Genomic DNA, 18,334 nt, shown 5'->3' with positions numbered 1-18,334 from the left:
TCATCTTTGGTAACCATAAATTTGTTTTCTTTGTCTGTGTGTCTGTTTCTGTTTTGTACATACATTCATTTGTATTATTTTTTAGATTTCACATGTAATATCGTATAGTATTTGTCTCTCTCTGTCTGACTGATTTCACTATGCTAAGTCACTTCAGTCATGTCCGACTCTGTGCGACCCCATGGACGGCAGCCCACCAGGCTCCCCCGTCCCTGGGATTCTCCAGGCAAGAACACTGGAGTGGGTTGCCATTTCCTTCTCCAATGCATGAAAGGGAAAAGTGAAAGTGAAGTCCCTCAGTCGTGTCCGACTCTTATCGACCCCATGGATTGCAGCCTAACAGGCTCCTCCGTCCATGGGATTTTCCAAGCAAGAGTACTGGAGTGGGGTGCCATTGCCTTCTCCGGACTTATTTCACTAAGCCTAATATTTTCTAGGTCCATCCATGTTGCTGCAGATGGCGATTTTTCATTCTTTTTTATCACTGGGTAATATTCCAGTGTGTGTGTGTGTGTGTGTGTGATCTTCTTAAGTCAATCATCTGGGCATTTGGGTTGCTTCCATGTCTTGGCTATTATAAATAATGCTATTGTGAACATTGGAGTACATATATCTTATTGATTTAGACTTTTCATTTTTTGCAGATATATATGCTGTTTTTTAAATTTTGATAACAGCTTCATCAAGATATAATTCATATAACATACAGTTCACCCATTTAAAGTATACACTTTAATGGTATTTATTATATTAGCAGACTTGGGCAACCAACAGTCAATTTTTGAATATTTCTATCACTTCTCCCCGATCCCGTATACTTTAGCAGTAATTCCCCCATTATTCCTATCCACTCACCCCGCCCCCTGCCCCCCCACCCCCAGTACTAGACAATCACTAATCTACTAATCTACTTTCTGTCTTTATAGATTTGCCTATTTTGGAATCATATAATATGTCTTTAGTGACCCACTTTTTTCACTTATTATAATGTTTTCAAGGTTCATTCATGCTATAGCATGTCTCAGTATTTCATTCATTTGTATTGCTGAATAATATTTCATTGTATGGATGTACAAATTTGAGACCATTTTGCTATTGTGAATATTGCTGCTGGGAACATTCAGAAACAAGTTTTTGTGTCCATGTGTGTTTTATTTCTCTTGAGGATGGGATTCCTGGGTCAAATAAAACCTATGTTTAACCTTCTGAGGAACTATCAGACTGTTTTCTGCAGCACTTTACATTTCTATCAGCAGTGTATGAAGGTTCCAGTTTCTCCATATCCTCATCAACACTTATTATATCCTGTGTTTTGATTATGACCATCCTAGTGTGTGTAAGGACTTATCTCATTGTGGTTTTGATTTGCATTTCTCTGATAACTAATGATGTTCAGCATCTTTTTATGTCATCATTGGCAATTTCTATATCTTATTTGGAGAGTTCTATTAAGATACTTTGCCTATTTTATATTGGGTTATATGTCTACTTATTATTGAGTTGTAAGATTTCAAGTTCTTAATATATTCTAGATACAAGATGTTTATCAGACATATGATTTACAAAGTTTTTCTTTCATTTTGTATGTTTTCTTTTCACTTTCCTGATGTCCTGAAGCACAAAAGTTGTGAACTTTGATGTCTAATGTATTTTTTGTTTGTTTGTTTGTGCTTTTGGTGTCCTATCTAACAAATCATTGCCTAATCCAAAGTTGTTAAGATTTACCCTAATGTTTCTTCTAAGAGTTTTCTAGATCCAGCTCTTACATTTAGGTCTTTGATCCATTGTGAGTTAATTTTTGTATATGACGTTAGGTAGAGATCCAATTTCATTCTTTTGCATGTGGATATCCAGCTAATTGGGCTTCCCGAGTCGATTTAGTGGTAAAGAACTCACCTGCCAATACAGGAGATGTGGGTTTGATCCCTGGGTCAGGAAGATCTCCTGGAAAAGGAAATGACAGCCCATTCCAGTATTCTTGCCTGGAGAATCCCATGGACAGAGGAGTCTGGTGGGCTCAGTCCATAGGGGTCACCAAGAGTCGGACACAACTGAAGCGACTTAGCAAACAAAGCACATCCATTTAATCCTAGCACCATTTGTTGAAAAGACTATTCTTTCCCAGTTGAATGGTCTTAGCATCCTTTCAGAAATTAGCTGACTATGAATGTGAGTGTTTACTTTTAGACTCTCAGTTCTATTCTGTTGATCTGTATGTCTATCTTTGTGCTATTACTATGCTGTTTTTAGCTTTGTAGTAAGTGTCCCAGGTGGTTCAGTGGTAAAAGAATCCACCTGCCAATGCAGGAACTGCAGGAGATGCAGGTTTGATCCCTGGATTGGGAAGATCCACTGGAGGAGGAAATGGCAACCCACTCCAGTATTATTGCCAGGATAATCTCATGGACAGAAGAACCTGGCAGGCTACAGTCCAGGGGGTTGCAAAGAGTTGGATACAACTGAGTGACTGAGCATGTATGCACATAAGTTTTGAAACTGGGATACCTGAGTTTTTCAACTCCTTTCTTTTTCAGGATTGTTTTGGCCATTCTAGATCCCTTGCACTTATGAATTTTAGGTTCAGCTTGTCCCTTTCTGCAAAGAAGCAGCTGAGAGTTTGATAGAAATTGTGTTGAATTTTGGAGGAGAATTGTCACCTCAACAGTATTAATCTTCTAATTCATGAACACTGGAGGTCTTTCCATTTATTTAGGTCTTCTTTAATTTCCTTCAATTGTGTTTTATAGTTTTAAGGTATAGGCTTTGCACTCATTTTGTTAAATTTATTCCTAAAATATTTAATTCTTTTTGATGCTATTGTAAATGGAATTTTTAAAATATATCTTTTGGATTGTTCACTGCAAGTATACAGAAATACAATTGCTTTTGCATACTGACCTTATGTTCTGCAACCTTCTTATACTCCTTTATTTATTCTTCTAAATTTTTAGTGGATTCCTTGGGATTTTGTATGTACAAGATCATATCATTTGTGAATAGAGATAGTTTTATTTCTTTCTTTCCAATTTGTATGCCTTTCATTTCATTTCCTTGCCTAATTGCCCTGACTTGCCACATTAATATTATCTTTCTTATTAGCGGTATTTGATACAATTGATCGTTCCTTCTTTTTTGCAACCTTCTTTTCACTGGGCTTTTTGGGCACCACACCCTTTCTCATCTCTTTTGTTGGTTCTTCTTCTTCCCCCAACTTCTTAACCATTTCTTGCCTGTAAATTCCAGACCCTAGTATCCACTTGCCTACCTGACAACCCCACTTAGATATCCAAAAGGCAGCTCAAATTTACCATGTCCAAAACTTACTCTAATCATAAATGAAGTATTTTGTGGAAAAAAGGGAGACAAGAAATCAATTAATATTTACTGAATATTTATTATTAACACTATTCATTATCTTGTTTACAGCACATGTCAATTCTATGATTCTCAGGGGTCATGAATCCTGGTCAGTTTGATTCCAGGGTCTGAGCTCCTTCCTAACATCTCTACTGTATTTCCTTTAGACACATTGTGTATAACTCAACTTTCTCTCCTCCAGATTGTCCTTTGGAGTAGTATATGATCACTCAGAAAAAGAAATCTCACAGGATCTCTGGTGACTGGCCTCAGAAGTGCTTATAAGCCATGCAGTGCCTCTGGAGCTGCACCTTCCCTTTCCTCTGTGTAGTGGAGACAAAGACGTCTCCAGTGTGAAGGCAGGTGGTGGGAAAGCCTACTTTGAGTGTTTGGCAAGTTTTTATTGGTTACTTTCCCTGGTGGCTCAGATGGTAAAGCGTCTGCCTACGATGCAGGAGACCCGGGTTCGATTCCTGGGTGGGGAAGATCCCCTGGAGAAGGAAATGGCAACCCACTCCAGTACTCTTGCCTGGAAAATCCCATGGATGGAGGAGCCTGGTGGGCTACAGTCCATGGGGTCGCAAAGAGTCGGACACGACTGAGCGACTTCCCCTCTTCCTTCCCAGGTTAGAGTTTCTCTGGCCTTGAGATGTACCTCCTGCTTCTCAGAACTGCTCTGATTTATTTGCTGACTGGATTCTCCATCTTTATTCCTTTTTCCTTCTTGTCTCGTCTTCATTTGTTCAAGAATTATCAGCCTTTCTGGGTTTGTGTAAGATATCCCACTTTATTTGCTTTCCCAGTTCCTGACATTGAAAATTTGTTCAGCATCTGTGACTCATCTATGTCAGTACTTTCCTTATCAAAATATTAATACTAGTTACCAAAAAAAATTACTTGCCTTTTTAAATAGCCCTGATAACTCTATTTTCTCTCCCAAATCTTTAACAGAAGTGAAAATGTCCAAGATGAATCTATTCATGTTGGGAATACATTTTTAAAATATATTTTATCCAAATTTAAACAAGTAGTACCTACAATCTCATTTGGCCCCCATGGTGTATGTCCCAAGGCAGCTAAGAAAGCTGAGAAAATTGGTGGGGTCAATTTGTTCATGTTCTTATAGCCTGTTGAGTCAGAGCCAGTTCTGTTCCCAGTTGAGCTGGTTTATTCTGATAAGGTTTGCATTTAGGGTGTGCTGTTCACTGCAGGATGAGGTCCCACCCCCAGGTTTTGCCTCTTGGTGCCCAGAGGACTGACCCTTCCCAGAAGTCCCCTCACTGGTTCCTTATTCCATGTGCTGGATCTTTCCTGATCCCCTTTCCCTTTTGGAGCTAACCTAGCTTCTGTCTTTTCCCATTCGAAGTATCAACCAATCATGAGGCAGAAATGGTACTGCACCTGGAGTCAGAACTGGATTGAAGACTAAGGCTTTTGTGGTTTTGGGTCACCTCTCTGAGCATCATAGGGTGATCTCTAAGGGCATTTGCAATTCTAGCCTTCTCAGGCTTTATGACTCTATTTCTCTGAAAAGTGAACCTGGACTAATATCTGAGTAGTTGGCTTAATATGCTCTACCAGGGAGGGCAAATATGTAGCTTCTCTTCCATCTGCTTACCATTATCTCATCACTGTCATGTGGAACCCAGTCATGACCTCAGACTTCTCAATTCAGTATCAGTTCAGTTCAGTTGAGTCACTCAGTTGTGTCTCACTCTTTGCAACCACATGGACTGCAGCACCCCAGGCCTCCCTGTCCATTACCAACTCCCAGAGTTTACTCAAACTCATGTCCATTGAGTCGGTGATGCCATCCAACCATCTCATCCTCTGTCGTCCCCTTCTCCTCCTGCCCCCAATCCCTCCCAGCATCAGAGTCTTTTCCATTGAGTCAGTTCTTCATATCAGGTGGCCAAAGTACTGGAGTTTCAGTTTCAGCATCAGTCCTTCCAATGAATATTCAGGGCTGATTTTCTTTAGAATGGACTGGTTGGATCTCCTTGCAGTCTAAGGGACTCTCAAGAGTCTTCTCCAATACCACAGTTCAAAAGCATCAATTCTTCAGCACTCAGCTTTCTTTATAGTCCAACCCTCACATCCATACATGACTACTGGAAAAACCATAGCTTTGACTAGACAGACCTTTGTGGCAAAGTAATGTCTCTGCTTTTTAATATGCTGTCTAGGTTGGTCATACCAACCTTTTCTTCCAAGGAGCAAGCATCTTTTAATTTCATGGCTGCAGTCATCATCTGCAGTGATTTTGGAGCCCAAACAAATAAAATTTCTCACTGTTTCCCCATCTATTTGCCATGAAGTGATGGGACCAGATACCATGATCTTAGTTTTTTGAGTGTTGAGCTTTAAGCCAACTTTTTCACTCTCTTTCACTTTCATCAAGAGGTGCTTTAGTTCTTCTCTTTCTGCCATAAGGGTGGTGTCATCTGCATATCTGAGGTTATTGATGTTTCTCCTGGCAGTCTTGATTCCAGGTTGTGCTTCATCTAGCCTAGCGTTTCTCATGATGTACTCTGCATATAAGTTAAATAAGGAGAGTGACAATATACAGCCTTGATGTATTCCTTTCCCTATTTGGAACCAGTCTGTTGTTCCATGTCCACTTCTAACGTTGCTTCCTGACCTGCATACAGATTTCTCATGAGGCATGAGGCAGGTCAGGTGCTCTGGTATTCCCATCTCTTTCAGAATTTAAGTTTGTTCTGATCCACAATTCAGTATAGTGTGCAAGTAACTACTGCCAGTGGATCACGGTTGAACTGTGTTTAATCTCCCTGTCTTCCCTCCCACTTCTAGCACTTCAAGCTGAGGGAGGGACTAGTGGTGACCAGGATACTATAGAGGTTAAGAACGTGGGTTCTTGGGTTCAGCTCCTTATATTCAAATCCTGTCTCTACTGCTCCCTTTCTGTGTAACCTTTGGAAAGTTACTTAATGTCTCTGGGTCTCAGTTTCCTTATTTTGAAACATGGGACATAATAATAGCTAAACATCTTAGGGTTGTAGAGAGGATTAAATGAAATAATATATATTTTAAAAAGTGCTTGGAACAATGCCTGGCACATGTAATTAAAAAAATATTAGCTATTGTAATGATAATAGCCATGATAAGAATTTGAAAGGTTGGTAGAGGAAAAACTCTTGAATTGGTAGGGCTTGTAGTATCCTTGCAGTCTTCAAAGTAGTCAAATATTCATTCCCTCTCTGAGTGTAGAATGATCCTGTTTAAAATGTCATTCCTTCCTTCCTTCATTTATTAGTAAAAATTGGAGCCTTCTGTGTGCTATGCATTCAGCCAGGTGTCTAGGATATGACAATAAATAAGTCCTTTTCAAAGGTTTGTCACCTTGTTTGGGATGAAAAACAAGTAAAAATGTGGTTACAGTTTTCTTAATTGCAGCGATTGGAGTTTGCACAGGGTCTTTAGGGAGCACTGTGTATATACGTGGAGTTTCTTTGATGATAGTGTTAAACCTGGGTGGGAAGAGAAATATACTCAAGTCCTCCAGACATGGCTGGCCCCTTACCAGTGTTTCATAGGCAGTGAGTGGACCGCTTGGGGAATAGTTAATACCTGTTCTCAATGGTGGCACATCTCAGGGGCATGCTCATGCTCCTTGGTGCATTCAGTCACTCAACTAATAGCCCAAAACTGTTCCCACTGCTCATTGAGCTGTCCCCCTGTCTCAGTTGCAGCTGATAGAGTTGGGGAGCAGAAATGTGAAGACAGATGGAGGAGCCCTGATTTGCAGCTACATTGTAGTTGGATCTCTGCAGAGTTGAGTGCCTCAGGAAAGCATGAATGTCAGGCTTATCAGGGACTTGGAAAAGGTGATGAGTCCATCCCACTGCCTGACTCAAGATATGGCAGATCCGTTTGCAGCCATAGACAGTGATAGTATGGAATGTGGGTGGGAAAAAAAAGTACCCTTGTATGGCTGGGGGTGGGTGTTTGTGCTGTGACCCATCCTTTCCCCTCACTGGTGTCTTACAGCAAACAGCTATTGTGTGACGTGATGATTGTGGCAGAAGATGTCGAGATAGAAGCCCACCGTGTGGTCCTGGCAGCCTGCAGCCCCTACTTCTGTGCGATGTTCACAGGTATGAGGGACAGACAATAAACCCACACGTGTGGGACTGCAGTCCCAACTGGGAGAACGTTGAGGGTGGTGGTGTGAGTGGGGGAGGAAAGAGAAGGCTCCACCCTGAGGAGCTTTTATGTGCCGGATTCTTTGCTCTGCACCATGGAGGTACCAAGAATTGTGATGGACTCATAGCCTCAGCCAGGCCTGTTGAGCATGCAGCCCCTATTGCAGTTCTCTCTGAGGAACAAAGGTAGAATCACAGTCCATGAATTCTCAGACTTTGCTGTGTATTGTAATCATGTCGGGGAGCTTGTTAGAAATGTAGACTCTTGGGCTCACCCTCAGGCTTCTTCCCTCTCATTTTGCAGTTTGGGGACACTGAGACTGAGAGAAGGAAGGGACTTGCCTGAGGTCACCCGGTGAATGAGGGGAACTTGGCTTCTGGACTCCCGGCCCAGGGCTGGCTGGCCTAGCTGTTTCACATCTTGTCAGTCCTTTGCCATTTCTTCCAGGCAGGGGCCCTGAGCCTCCTCTAGCCTTTTTACAGGAGTGTTGGGAGAGAGAGTGGCTCAGATAGTAAAGAAGCTGCCTGCAGTGTGGGAGACCTGGGTTCAATCCCTGCGTTGGGAAGATCCCCTGAAGAAAGAAATGGCAACCTACTCCAATATTCTTGTGTGGGCAATCCCATGGACAGAGGAGCCTGGTCTGCTACAGTCCGTGGGGTCGCAAGAGTCAGACATGACTTAGCTACTAAACCTGGGAGAGAGTTGGGAGACGTGATGGCGGGGCTTGGGGTGGAAAGAGTAAAACAGAAGTATATTCACCATCTGCATTCTGTCTCAGCACCTTTGCCAGGTTTCCAGGGAGTCCCTGTTTTCTGGACATGTCAAACAGCCTTGTCCATCTGTTGCATGTGTGTTACTTCTGAGCCCAAATTCCCTTAAACCCATGGGCTGAGCTTCCTGACTGCAGTGCCTCGCAGCGCCTCCCCTGAGCCAGGCGCAGGCGGTGCTGTATCTATCATGGCTGACTGAAGGCCAGCTGGCCCGAGTGTGGCCCCTGGATGAGGTCTGCTGTCCCTTCCACATGTTCACCCGTACCCTGTGCTTCCTCTGAGTGTGGTCACTATCGTTCTGCACTCCTGTTTCCTGGTGTCTGCGGTGCCTATGCTCTGGAGTCTCATGTACTCACCGCTTATCACCCTGCAGTTTATACTTCAGGTGCCACCTCCTCTCTGACCACCTGAGCCATAGTTCCATACTAGGTCTCCTTCTACTCCATAACTCATCTCTTTTTCACAACTCATCACTATCTGAAAATCATATTGATTAGTTGTTTAAGTATTTTTTTTACCTATGTCTCCTTATTGGAATATCAGTTCCATAAAGATTGGGATCTTGTTAGTTTTGTTTGTTTCCGTATCCTGAGTACCTGGTACACACTAGCACTAAAATATTTTTTAAATGAACAAAATGTCTCCCACCCTTGATTGTGAGTTTTTGGGCGCTCAGGGACCATGTCTTGTTACTGTCGAATCCTTAGTGCCCACTCCAGGGCCTGGTGTTTAGGAGACAGTGAACAACTGAAGGTTAAACGAATGAATGTGGGATTGCTAAGGATGGGTGAGTACAGGCACATTTTTCCTGAATAGGCTCTTGTCCTTTTCCTAATATAATACACAGCCTCTGCTGGGCAGGAGTGGTTCTTGATGGGTGGGTGGCGGTGGGGGCTTAGAGCTTGTTATTTGAGAGTTCCCCATATGTGTCCTCTCTTGGCTCATCATGTGAAGGACTGATCTCAACCTGGAGCATTGCTTTTGCTAAGTGCACCAAGCCACGCTTACCTCACTTTGAGCCTTGTACTAGGAATTCCATAATGCAGCCTGGAAAAACACCTACTTTCATTACCTGGAAATTTTGAGCCACTTCTCTTTGAAGTAGTCTCAAACTCTAGTAGTAAGGCTTTTATTTCTTTATTTCCTTGTCTTTCATCCATCTTTCTTTCTTTTAAAATAATTTATCTTATCTACAAATTTAGTTGCAACTTCAGTAAATAGCTCTGCCAGTCATTTTTCTCCATGTATTTGATTTAAAAAAGTGCAGTATTGAAAGAGGAGTCCACTTGCAATTACAATGAATTATACTTTTGGCTCCATTTTTTTTTTTTTTTTTTTTGGCTAATGAACTTGCCTCTGGGTTCATGGAAGTGCCTAAGCAAAAACAAAGTGATTTTAAAAAGGGAGAGAAAATATGCTTCTGGATCAGATCTTGGACTCTAGTAATTGAAAGGAGAAGAGATTCAAGAGAAGAAAGCAGTCTAATGTGTGGCCCAGCCCATGGCTTCCATAGAATCTGGTTAATATCTGTCCTCCTATCCTTTCCTTCCATCCATTGTCTGTCTGTCCATCCATCCACCCACCCATCCACCTATCCATATGTTCATCCAAACACTATTCATATATGTTCATTACAGAAAAAAAAATAGGATAAGTAATACTTGATTAAAGTGTGTACACATTTTGAATCCTTGTGAGACATGTGTCTCAACTCCACAACACTTGAAACAGTTGTACCAGCATATGCTTCCATCAGCACTGTATCAGATTTGTATATTTTTTCAGGCCCTTTGATTTTGCTTAAATATTGGTAAACAGGTACAAGAAAAAAGTAACTGCAAAATTCTGTTCTCATTATCAGGTTCAGCTTTAAAATCCATAAAATTAATAATGAAAAGGTTCAGCTGATTCATGTTAAGTCTGTTTCTATCGGCATGTTTAAGGCCCCAAAGAAGAGAAAATATATATGGCTTTCTTCTGACTTGAGTGGTGTGATTAAGATCTTTTATTCAGGCTTAACATGTTTTTATTTGTTTATCTGCTGAGTTCATATTGCCCAAATGTCTGTCGATGGTTCCAATTATCAGCCCTACTCCTTGACAGTGTCCTTCCCATAACTTGGAATAAATAGGAAACTGAGGTGTGAGTGTCCACAGGAGAGTGTCCAAAGGCAACCAGCCTGTGAGAGGATCTGGGATGGGCAGTCACCTGAATTGCAGTCTACTCCTTTAGAACAGTGTGATTGGAGAGGCCAGCAGGGCTGACCCTGTCCTTTTCCCTGAGTATGGAATACTTAAGATTCCCCTCAACCCCTTTCTCCCCATCTAGCACCTCCATTCTAGGGAAAGATAATTTCCCCAAAACAGCCCAGTCACTTTATTCCCTCTGTTTTTAGCGTGCCCTTTACTATGGGTTCTGTGTACCTATAGTATTGGTACTCCATACAGATCCCTACATATCATCCAGGATTTTAAAAGCAGTCCCATTTTATGCTATTAAAAGAACCGAGTCCTAAAGAATATGTGGGCTCAGGAAAAGACATGTGAGCTCCATCCCACAAGAAGCCCTGGGAATAAGCTGTCTAGTGTATTGATATTACACACTGAGGCTGATTAGATTGGCTTTTTTTTTTTTTTTTAAGAAAAGTTGCTTTTAGATGCAGGTTGATATTCAACTGGTGTCTTTGAATATATGGTGACTAGAAATGAGGAGAGTCAGGAATGTCCTGGAGGTAAGAGGCAAGGGACTTGGAAGGAGTAGACACCAACCAGCCACAAGCAGAACAGTCAGGGCCAGGCTCTCTTACTCACCTTTAGGCATGCACTCATCACATAGAACCACTGTTTCGGGCTTTCTTCATGCCTGACTCCACCAAGCCTTGGACCATGTCTGTGTTCTGAGTGTCTGAATGATGTATTGATGTCTTTGAAGATCTTTGCATATCGTGCAGTTTAGCATGACTTAATCCAAAGCAATGGAGCAGTGAGGGAGGGAACACTAGGGAGTAGAAGCTTTTCTTTGTATTAAGAGGGCCTTGAGGGAGTAGTCAGAGTAGGTAGGGTCTGGCCTCTGAGGATTTTGCCCCTAAGGAGTTAGAAGTTGGGTAGAACAGTTCAGGGGGGTGGAGAAAAAGGAAGGTCAGAGTCTGTATGGGATTGAGGAGAAATGGTCTGGTCTTCCATGTTTCTTTTAGAGTTGGTTACCTCAGGGCAGAAGCTTACAGTGTCATAGGATTTCTTCTTCCTGTCCCTAACATACCACATCAAAGTCAGATGTCCTTTTGTGGCTTAAGTGTCCTAGATTTGAGGGTGATGGGTGCGGTAGTCATGTCTAAAAGTATGTTGCTCTTGATATAGAAATGGTGACTTTTTTTCAAGAATTGATTTGGATGTCGTTCAAGCCTGTGTTGCAGAGAAGGCAGTGGCACCCCACTCCAGTACTCTTGCCTGGAAAATCCCATGGATGGGGGAGTCTGGTAGGCTGCAGTCCATGGGGTCACTAGAGTCGGACACAACTGAGCGACTTCACTTTCACTTTTCACTTTCATGCCTTGGAGAAGGAAATGGCAACCCACTCCAGTGTTCTTGCCTGGAGAATACCAGGGATGGGAAGCCTGGTGGGCTGCTATCTCTGGGGTCGCACAGAGTCGGACATGACTAAAGCAATGCAGCAGCTGCAGCAGCAAGCCTGTGTTGATGTAGTTCAACACAGGCTTGTGTAGTGCCCTGGAAAAGAGACTACTGTTCAGACACCTACCAGCATCCAATTACGTGCAACTGATTTGACCAAGATGGTCAGGGGTAGACTTGTCTGCACTTGGCATAGCTCAGTCTTGAAATTTCAGATCTTCACTGAAGAGAACCACTGGACGGAAATTTTTTTATGAGTGTTCATAGAGGACGTTTGGAGTTGTTGATGCAAAGGCCTCTTTGGTAAGGATTAAACACAGGGTGGTAATGGCACCTTCATTAGGGGATGGTGTGGTATCTTAGAAAACCATCATGACCTGACTCCAGCAACTGATAGGTTTGTAAGCAGTTACTTAACCTCTGTGATCTTGTTTTCTTGTTTTTGAGACTGGAATAATAACAGTAAAACAATAATAACAATAAGCAGGGAACAGATACAGGTAAGGGAAATAAGATACCCAATACAGAATGAAATTGTGAAAGTGTTAGTTACTCAGTCATGTCTGACTCTTTGTGACCCCATGGACTGTAGCCTGCCAGGTTCCTCCATTCATGGGATTTTCCAGGCAAGAATACTGGAGTGGGTTGCCATTGCCTTCTCCAGCTGATCTTCCCAACCCAGGGATCGAACCCGGGTCTCCGCCTTGCAAGAAGACTCTTTGCTATCTGAGCCACCAGGGAAGAGCACCCGACACAGAATAGGTACTTAATAAAGCTAACTCTTATTATGTGTAGAGCCCGTCATAGTTTATACAGCTCATATGGATGTGTGGGGAGGCTCTGATACCTGCTGCCCTGGTGGTGGTGAGAGTTGACATGAAACATCTCTGGCTACATAGGCATTTCCTTCCCGATTTGGTACTCCACCTGAGGAGAAAGACCTCTCCAGGTGGAGGAAGGCTGAGATTCCAGGGAGGCTGGGTGCTGGGGTGATCTCCAGCACTGCAGCTCTGCTGAATCCTGCTGCTGCAGTTCTCACACTCTCATTATCTCCTTTGAATGTCGCACAGCTTTGGCATAAAGGCAGGGCCAGGAACGTCCTTATTTCACAGGAGACAGAGGTCAACCTTTTGCAGTTATCTGGCATAGATGGCTCACCTACAAACCTTACCTGCAGGAGGCTTGGCTGGGATTCAGCAAGGTGGCAGGTTATTTCTTTTCCTCATGTGATGCTAACATGTGGCACAGGTCTCAACTCTGGCCAAATGAGTTGGCAGCCTAGATATCAGGACTTAGACAGATGAAGGTTAGGGGTGAGAGAGTATAATAGCCATCCTAACACCCAGGCAGGATCATTGTGCAGAAGGTAAGGATCTTCTGTTTTCTTTTTACCCAGATCATGAAACTAAATTTCAACAGTAAGGATTCAATTGAGGAGTGAAGAAGAGTTCTGTAACACAAGGACTCCTGAATGCACTTTTTATTCCCTTTGCTGTACAGCTTTGAGGGGTGGCTGGTGGTCTGTGTCTGGCTCTTTGGAAAGACCTCACAGCCATTCTACCATTCCTTTCTTGTTCCTTTGGCTGAATAATGGGGTTGGGTTTCTATCAGCAATCTAGGATATGAGCCAGTGATTTTCTAGCCCTCCTGTCTTATGCGGTGGTGAAAGATTTTCCCCCATGGCTCCTCAAGATGCACCTCTTCCCCCCTTTGGGCAGTCTTCCACCTAAAAAGAACTCTGTTGTGCATGTGAGCTTCTCTGGTGGCTTTGACAGTAAAGAATCTGCCTGCAGTGCAGGAGACTCAAGTTTGATTCCTGGTTTGGAAAGATCCGCTGGAGAAGGAAATGGCCACCCACTCCAGTATTCTTGCCTGGAAAATCCCGTGGACAGAGGAGCTTGGCGGGCTGCAGTCCATGGGGTCACAAAGAGTCAGAACAACTGACACTTTCACACTTTGGTGCCTGTGATGTGCTAGCTAGGTTGAGACTATGCCTTGCTCTCCTGGGCTCTCTATGCTTCTTGGAGACTTCTAGGTGCTGGTCTGAAGGTAGAGTCTGAAGATTTAAAGAAGTTTAAGACGTAGTCCCTTAGTCTAGCTGCCATCGTCTTTCACCCAGTTTACTGCAGCAGCCTTCTAATTTGTCAACCTGCCCCCATTTTGTTCCGTCAGTCCCAACCCATTTTCTACACTGTAGCTATAGTCATATTTACTAAATAAAAATCTAATGTATTCCTTACTTGCTTAAAGTCTGTCAAGGGCTCCCCATTGCCCTTAGAATGAAGTCTAAACTTCTCTGCATGGTGCACAAGGCCCTCAAGTTGTCCAGAGCCTGCTTGTATCTTCAGCCATCTCTCCCCCTTCCTCCTTTTATATGCTGTGCTTCTGCCAGACTCAAATTTTTGTGGCCCCAGAATAGGTCAGGTTCATCAGTCTGATGAAAACAATGGATTCTTTCCACAAAAAAGTAAATATGTGCTCCTCTATGCTCATTATTTTGCATACAGTTCAGGGTAGAGGAATCCCTGCCTAAGAACCTTTTAAATTAAGTCTCCTTTTCTAGCATTTAACACATTTTGAAATTGCTGGTTTACTCATCTTTCTACTAGTTTGAGCTCCATGAGGGCTGGGAACATGACTTGTTCACCACTGTGTCCTTGGGCCTTGCCCATAGGGACTGTTTGATACTTGCTTATTGAGTGAATGAACAAACAAACATCTGCCCTTGCTAGGTAGATCAAGATCTATCTGGAAGAACAGGATATGATGTTAACAGAGGACAAAAATGTTCAACTGACGTTTTCTTTCTTTTTCTCTTTTAAATTCAAGTACAGTTACTGTTACAACATTATATAAGTTACAGCTGTTCAATAAAATTCACAATTTTTAAAGCTTATACTCCATTTATGGTTATTATACAATATTGACTATATTCCCTGTGTTGTACAATATTAATTTACGTTAAAAATATTTATTTATGATTTTGGCTGTGCTGGGTCTTCATTGCTGCACGGGGGCTTTCTCTAGTTGCAGAGAGTGGGGCCTGCTCTCTAGTTGTATGTAGGCTTCTCAGTGTGTGGCTTCTCTTGTTGCAGAGCACAGACTCTAGGCGCATAGGCTTCGGTATCTGTGGCACGTGGGCTCAGTAGTTGTGGCTCGTGGGCTCTAGCGCACAGGCTCAGTAGTTGCGGCACACGGTAGTCTTGCTCTGCGGAATGTGGGATTCTCCTGGACCAGAAATCGAACTGGTATTACCTGCACTGCAAGGCAGACTCTCAACCACTGGACTACCAGGGAAGCCCTGGAGCTTATTTTATCCCTAATAGTTTGTACCTCTTCATCCCCTCCCCTCTTCCTTCTCCACTAGTAACCACTAATTTGTTCTTTATATCTGTGAGTCTGATTCTTTTTTGTTATATTCACTAATTTGTTGTATTTTTTTATATTTCACATATGTGATATGGTACAGAATTTGTCTTTCTCTGTCCGACTTTTTCCACTTTAGCATAATACTCTCCAAGTCCATCCATGTTGCTGCAAATAGCAAAATTTCATTCTTTTTAATGGCTAAGTAGTATTCCATCAAATATACAGACCACATTTTCTTTATTTACTTATCTGTTGATTGACACTTTAGTTGCTTCCATATCTTGGCAATTATAAATAATGTTTCTGTGAATACTGGTGTGCATGTATCTTTTTGAATTATTGTTTTTGTTTTTTTTTTGGGGGGGGATGGGATATACAGCCAGGAGTGGAATTCCTAGGTCATTTGGTAGTTCTATTTTTAGTTTTTTGAGAAACTTCCATACTGTTTTCCACAGTGGCTGTACCAATTTACATTCCCACAAATAGTGGTGGGAGGGTTCCCTTTTCTCCACATCCTCACCAGCTTTTGTTATTTGTGTTCTTTTTGATGATAACTGTTCTGACAAGTGTGAGGTAATATCTCATTGTGGTTTTGATTTGCATGTCACAGATGATTAGTCGTGTTGAACATCTTTTCATGTACCTGTTGGCCATCTGCATTTCTTCTTTTTTGAAAGTTCAGAGTCTGCGGTGGCTGGGCTGGGCCTCTTGGGAAAAATCAGCAGAAGAGGGCTCTTGGGTTAATCTTGAAGACAGAGGGACTTACAGGGCTTATGTTCTGTCCTCTAGAAATATTTTGTCAAAGTAGCAGAGGTGAGTGAAAGAGCAAGAATGAAGAAGCCTTTGATGATTTCTCCTTCTTCAGAATTAACTATAGTCTGTGGACTTATGAGATGTCAAGAGAAAGCCTCTCTTTTTTCTTTCTTTCTCTGCTCCAACAAGTATTTAAGTGCTTGTTATATGTCAAATGGGCTTCCCTCATGGCTCAAACAGTGAAGAATCTGCCTGCAATTCAGGAGACCTTGGTTGGATCACTGGGTTAGGAAGATCCCCTGGAGAAGAGAATAGCTACCCACTCCAGTATTCTTGCCTGGAGAATCCCATGGACAGAGGAGCCTGGCAGGCTACAGTCCATGGGGTCGCAAAGATTTGCACAGGACTGAGCTACTAACACTTTCACTCTTCACTTTATGAATACTTTTGTCAAGGTCATTAGTTAGGGTCAGGTTTAAATTATAGAGGGATTTATTAAAAATGACATGAGGTCTAAAGTTAGGCCAAAGGTTGAAATCCCAGCTCTGCCCTCTTACTAGCTGTGTGCAAATGCCTCTTGATATGCCAATTCTATAATTTATAAATTGCAAGCAATATCTCGTACCTCCTGGGGTTGTTACAAGGACTAAATGAAATAATGTATGTAAACCCTGAGGGTCTGGCATGTAGTAGCAACTATTATTACTACCACGTTCAGGGTTTGTTTAAGCTGACATCTTTGTTTGATGCAGTAATTTCTACTGGTTCACAGAGATATTAAATTGGATTTTACAAGTCCTTATGATTTATATTAATCTAAGTCTCCAATTTCCTATAAAGGAAATTTATCAGAAAAGACATGGTCTTTGAGGCCCTAGATTTTTTTTTCCTTCAATTTTTTCTTGCTTGTTGGAATTTTAAGTACTTAGTGCAGAAATTTTTGATTCATATAAAGAAGCAAGGAAAAAAAAAAATCCCATCGTCTAGAAAACTGTGTCTTAACGTTTTCCGGGTATTCAACATCATGAAAATGATTGTTCATCTCATCAGAAAATCAAACTTTTGCCCATATGTACAAATATTTTCACACAATTTCAGGAGATTCCACTTGTTTACCCCCAAGATACAAAACCCTAACCTGACTCCCAAGCTCTACTTCTATAAAGAGCAAGCAATCAGGCCAGGCTCTCTCTGACTTCACACTCACTAAAGACTTCTGAGTCTCTTGGTTCTTGTAGTCAGGTTGCTTTTTTTTCCCCCCAGCCTTTTTTCTAAGGTCCAAGTTGTTAAACTGAGAATTGGCCATCTTTGATGATCTTTTTGCAGTATAATTACCCACTGGACCTTTGCTAGTGAACATCTTCATAGCTGTTTGGAGAGAGGAATTTAACTTTTGATTTCCTTATGTATGTGTTCATGTTTGTCGTGGAGTATATTCAAGAGAGAGATTGTGAAAGCTTGTTTTATGGGTAGAGGAGAAACTCACCATCTTTTCCTGTTTCCTCTTTGCCTCTTTGTCCTGTCTCAGGGCTCTTTGTGCTGAGGCCATTTTGCTGCTTTCTACCAGCAGTCAGAGAGAAGAGAATCGAATGGGGGTCACTGGGCTGCCTGATCCGTGGGAGCCAGCAGGGTTTGGAATAGGTCTCCCCGCCCCCATCTTTCTTCCCTCTCTGGCATCACTCGTATCTAGAGCTGTGTCAGGATGGAAACTGTGGATTGGTGGGGGAATCATGCATAGTCCATGCAGCTTGGAGGTGGGCGTCTGCAGCCCACGGGCTGTACTGTACTGTATTTTCTTGGCTCCAGTGCACAGATTCCACAGACAGAAAACAACCGCCCAGGCTCTGTTTTCACACTCATGTAAGGACTTCTGAAGCCCCATTTCTTGCAGTCACGTCGCCCTGCATTTCAGTCTACAAGGACACATCTTGCCTGTCTTTTCCTCCTGAAACCAGCAACCTTTGTTGAATGAGCCTGGCTCTAAACAGAGCTGTGTGCGCTGTATAGAGAGAGCAGGCTGCGGTCAGGGGCCTCAGGACTGTGCTCTCGTGGTGCCTCTGCTGCCCTAGTTCACAGGCCTGTGTTCTCTCTTTCTTGGATGGTTATCAGGGCCTCCCATCTGTTCTCCCTGCCACTGGTCCAGCCTCCCCCAATGTGTCCAAAATTTCATTCAAAGACACCCATCTGTTGATGTCATTCCTCGTTTAAAACTATTCAGTGGTGCTACTCTTAGGATAAAGTCCCAACTCATTTGCATGGTTTACTGGGCTCTGCGAGTCCTGGCTCCTA

The 18,334-nt window shown here is 42.5% G+C and overlaps 1 protein-coding gene and 1 non-coding gene across 9 annotated transcripts in view; both read left to right on the top strand.

Annotated features, from left to right (window-relative positions):
- KLHL3 (kelch like family member 3) overlaps positions 1–18,334 on the top strand; it is a 299,223-nt gene that overhangs the window by 196,322 nt on the left and 84,567 nt on the right. For all 8 annotated transcript variants that reach the window (XM_086411747.1, XM_086411748.1, XM_086411745.1 and 5 more), the window contains one exon: positions 7,369–7,475. In XM_086411747.1, coding sequence (XP_086267873.1) covers positions 7,369–7,475 — 107 coding nt within the window. The remainder of the gene's footprint in view (positions 1–7,368; positions 7,476–18,334) is intronic.
- On the top strand, positions 3,771–3,842 carry TRNAR-ACG (transfer RNA arginine (anticodon ACG)). Its single transcript has one exon. It is a non-coding gene; the product is annotated as a tRNA-Arg (tRNA).

Source organism: Bos grunniens, chromosome 7, assembly GCF_055505025.1.
Source record: "Bos grunniens cultivar Pamir isolate PY7600 chromosome 7, Bosgru_T2T1.0, whole genome shotgun sequence".
NCBI lineage: Eukaryota > Metazoa > Chordata > Mammalia > Artiodactyla > Bovidae > Bos > Bos grunniens.
Note: the sequence above shows the minus strand (reverse complement) of the source record. Positions and strands in the feature narration are given on the sequence as shown.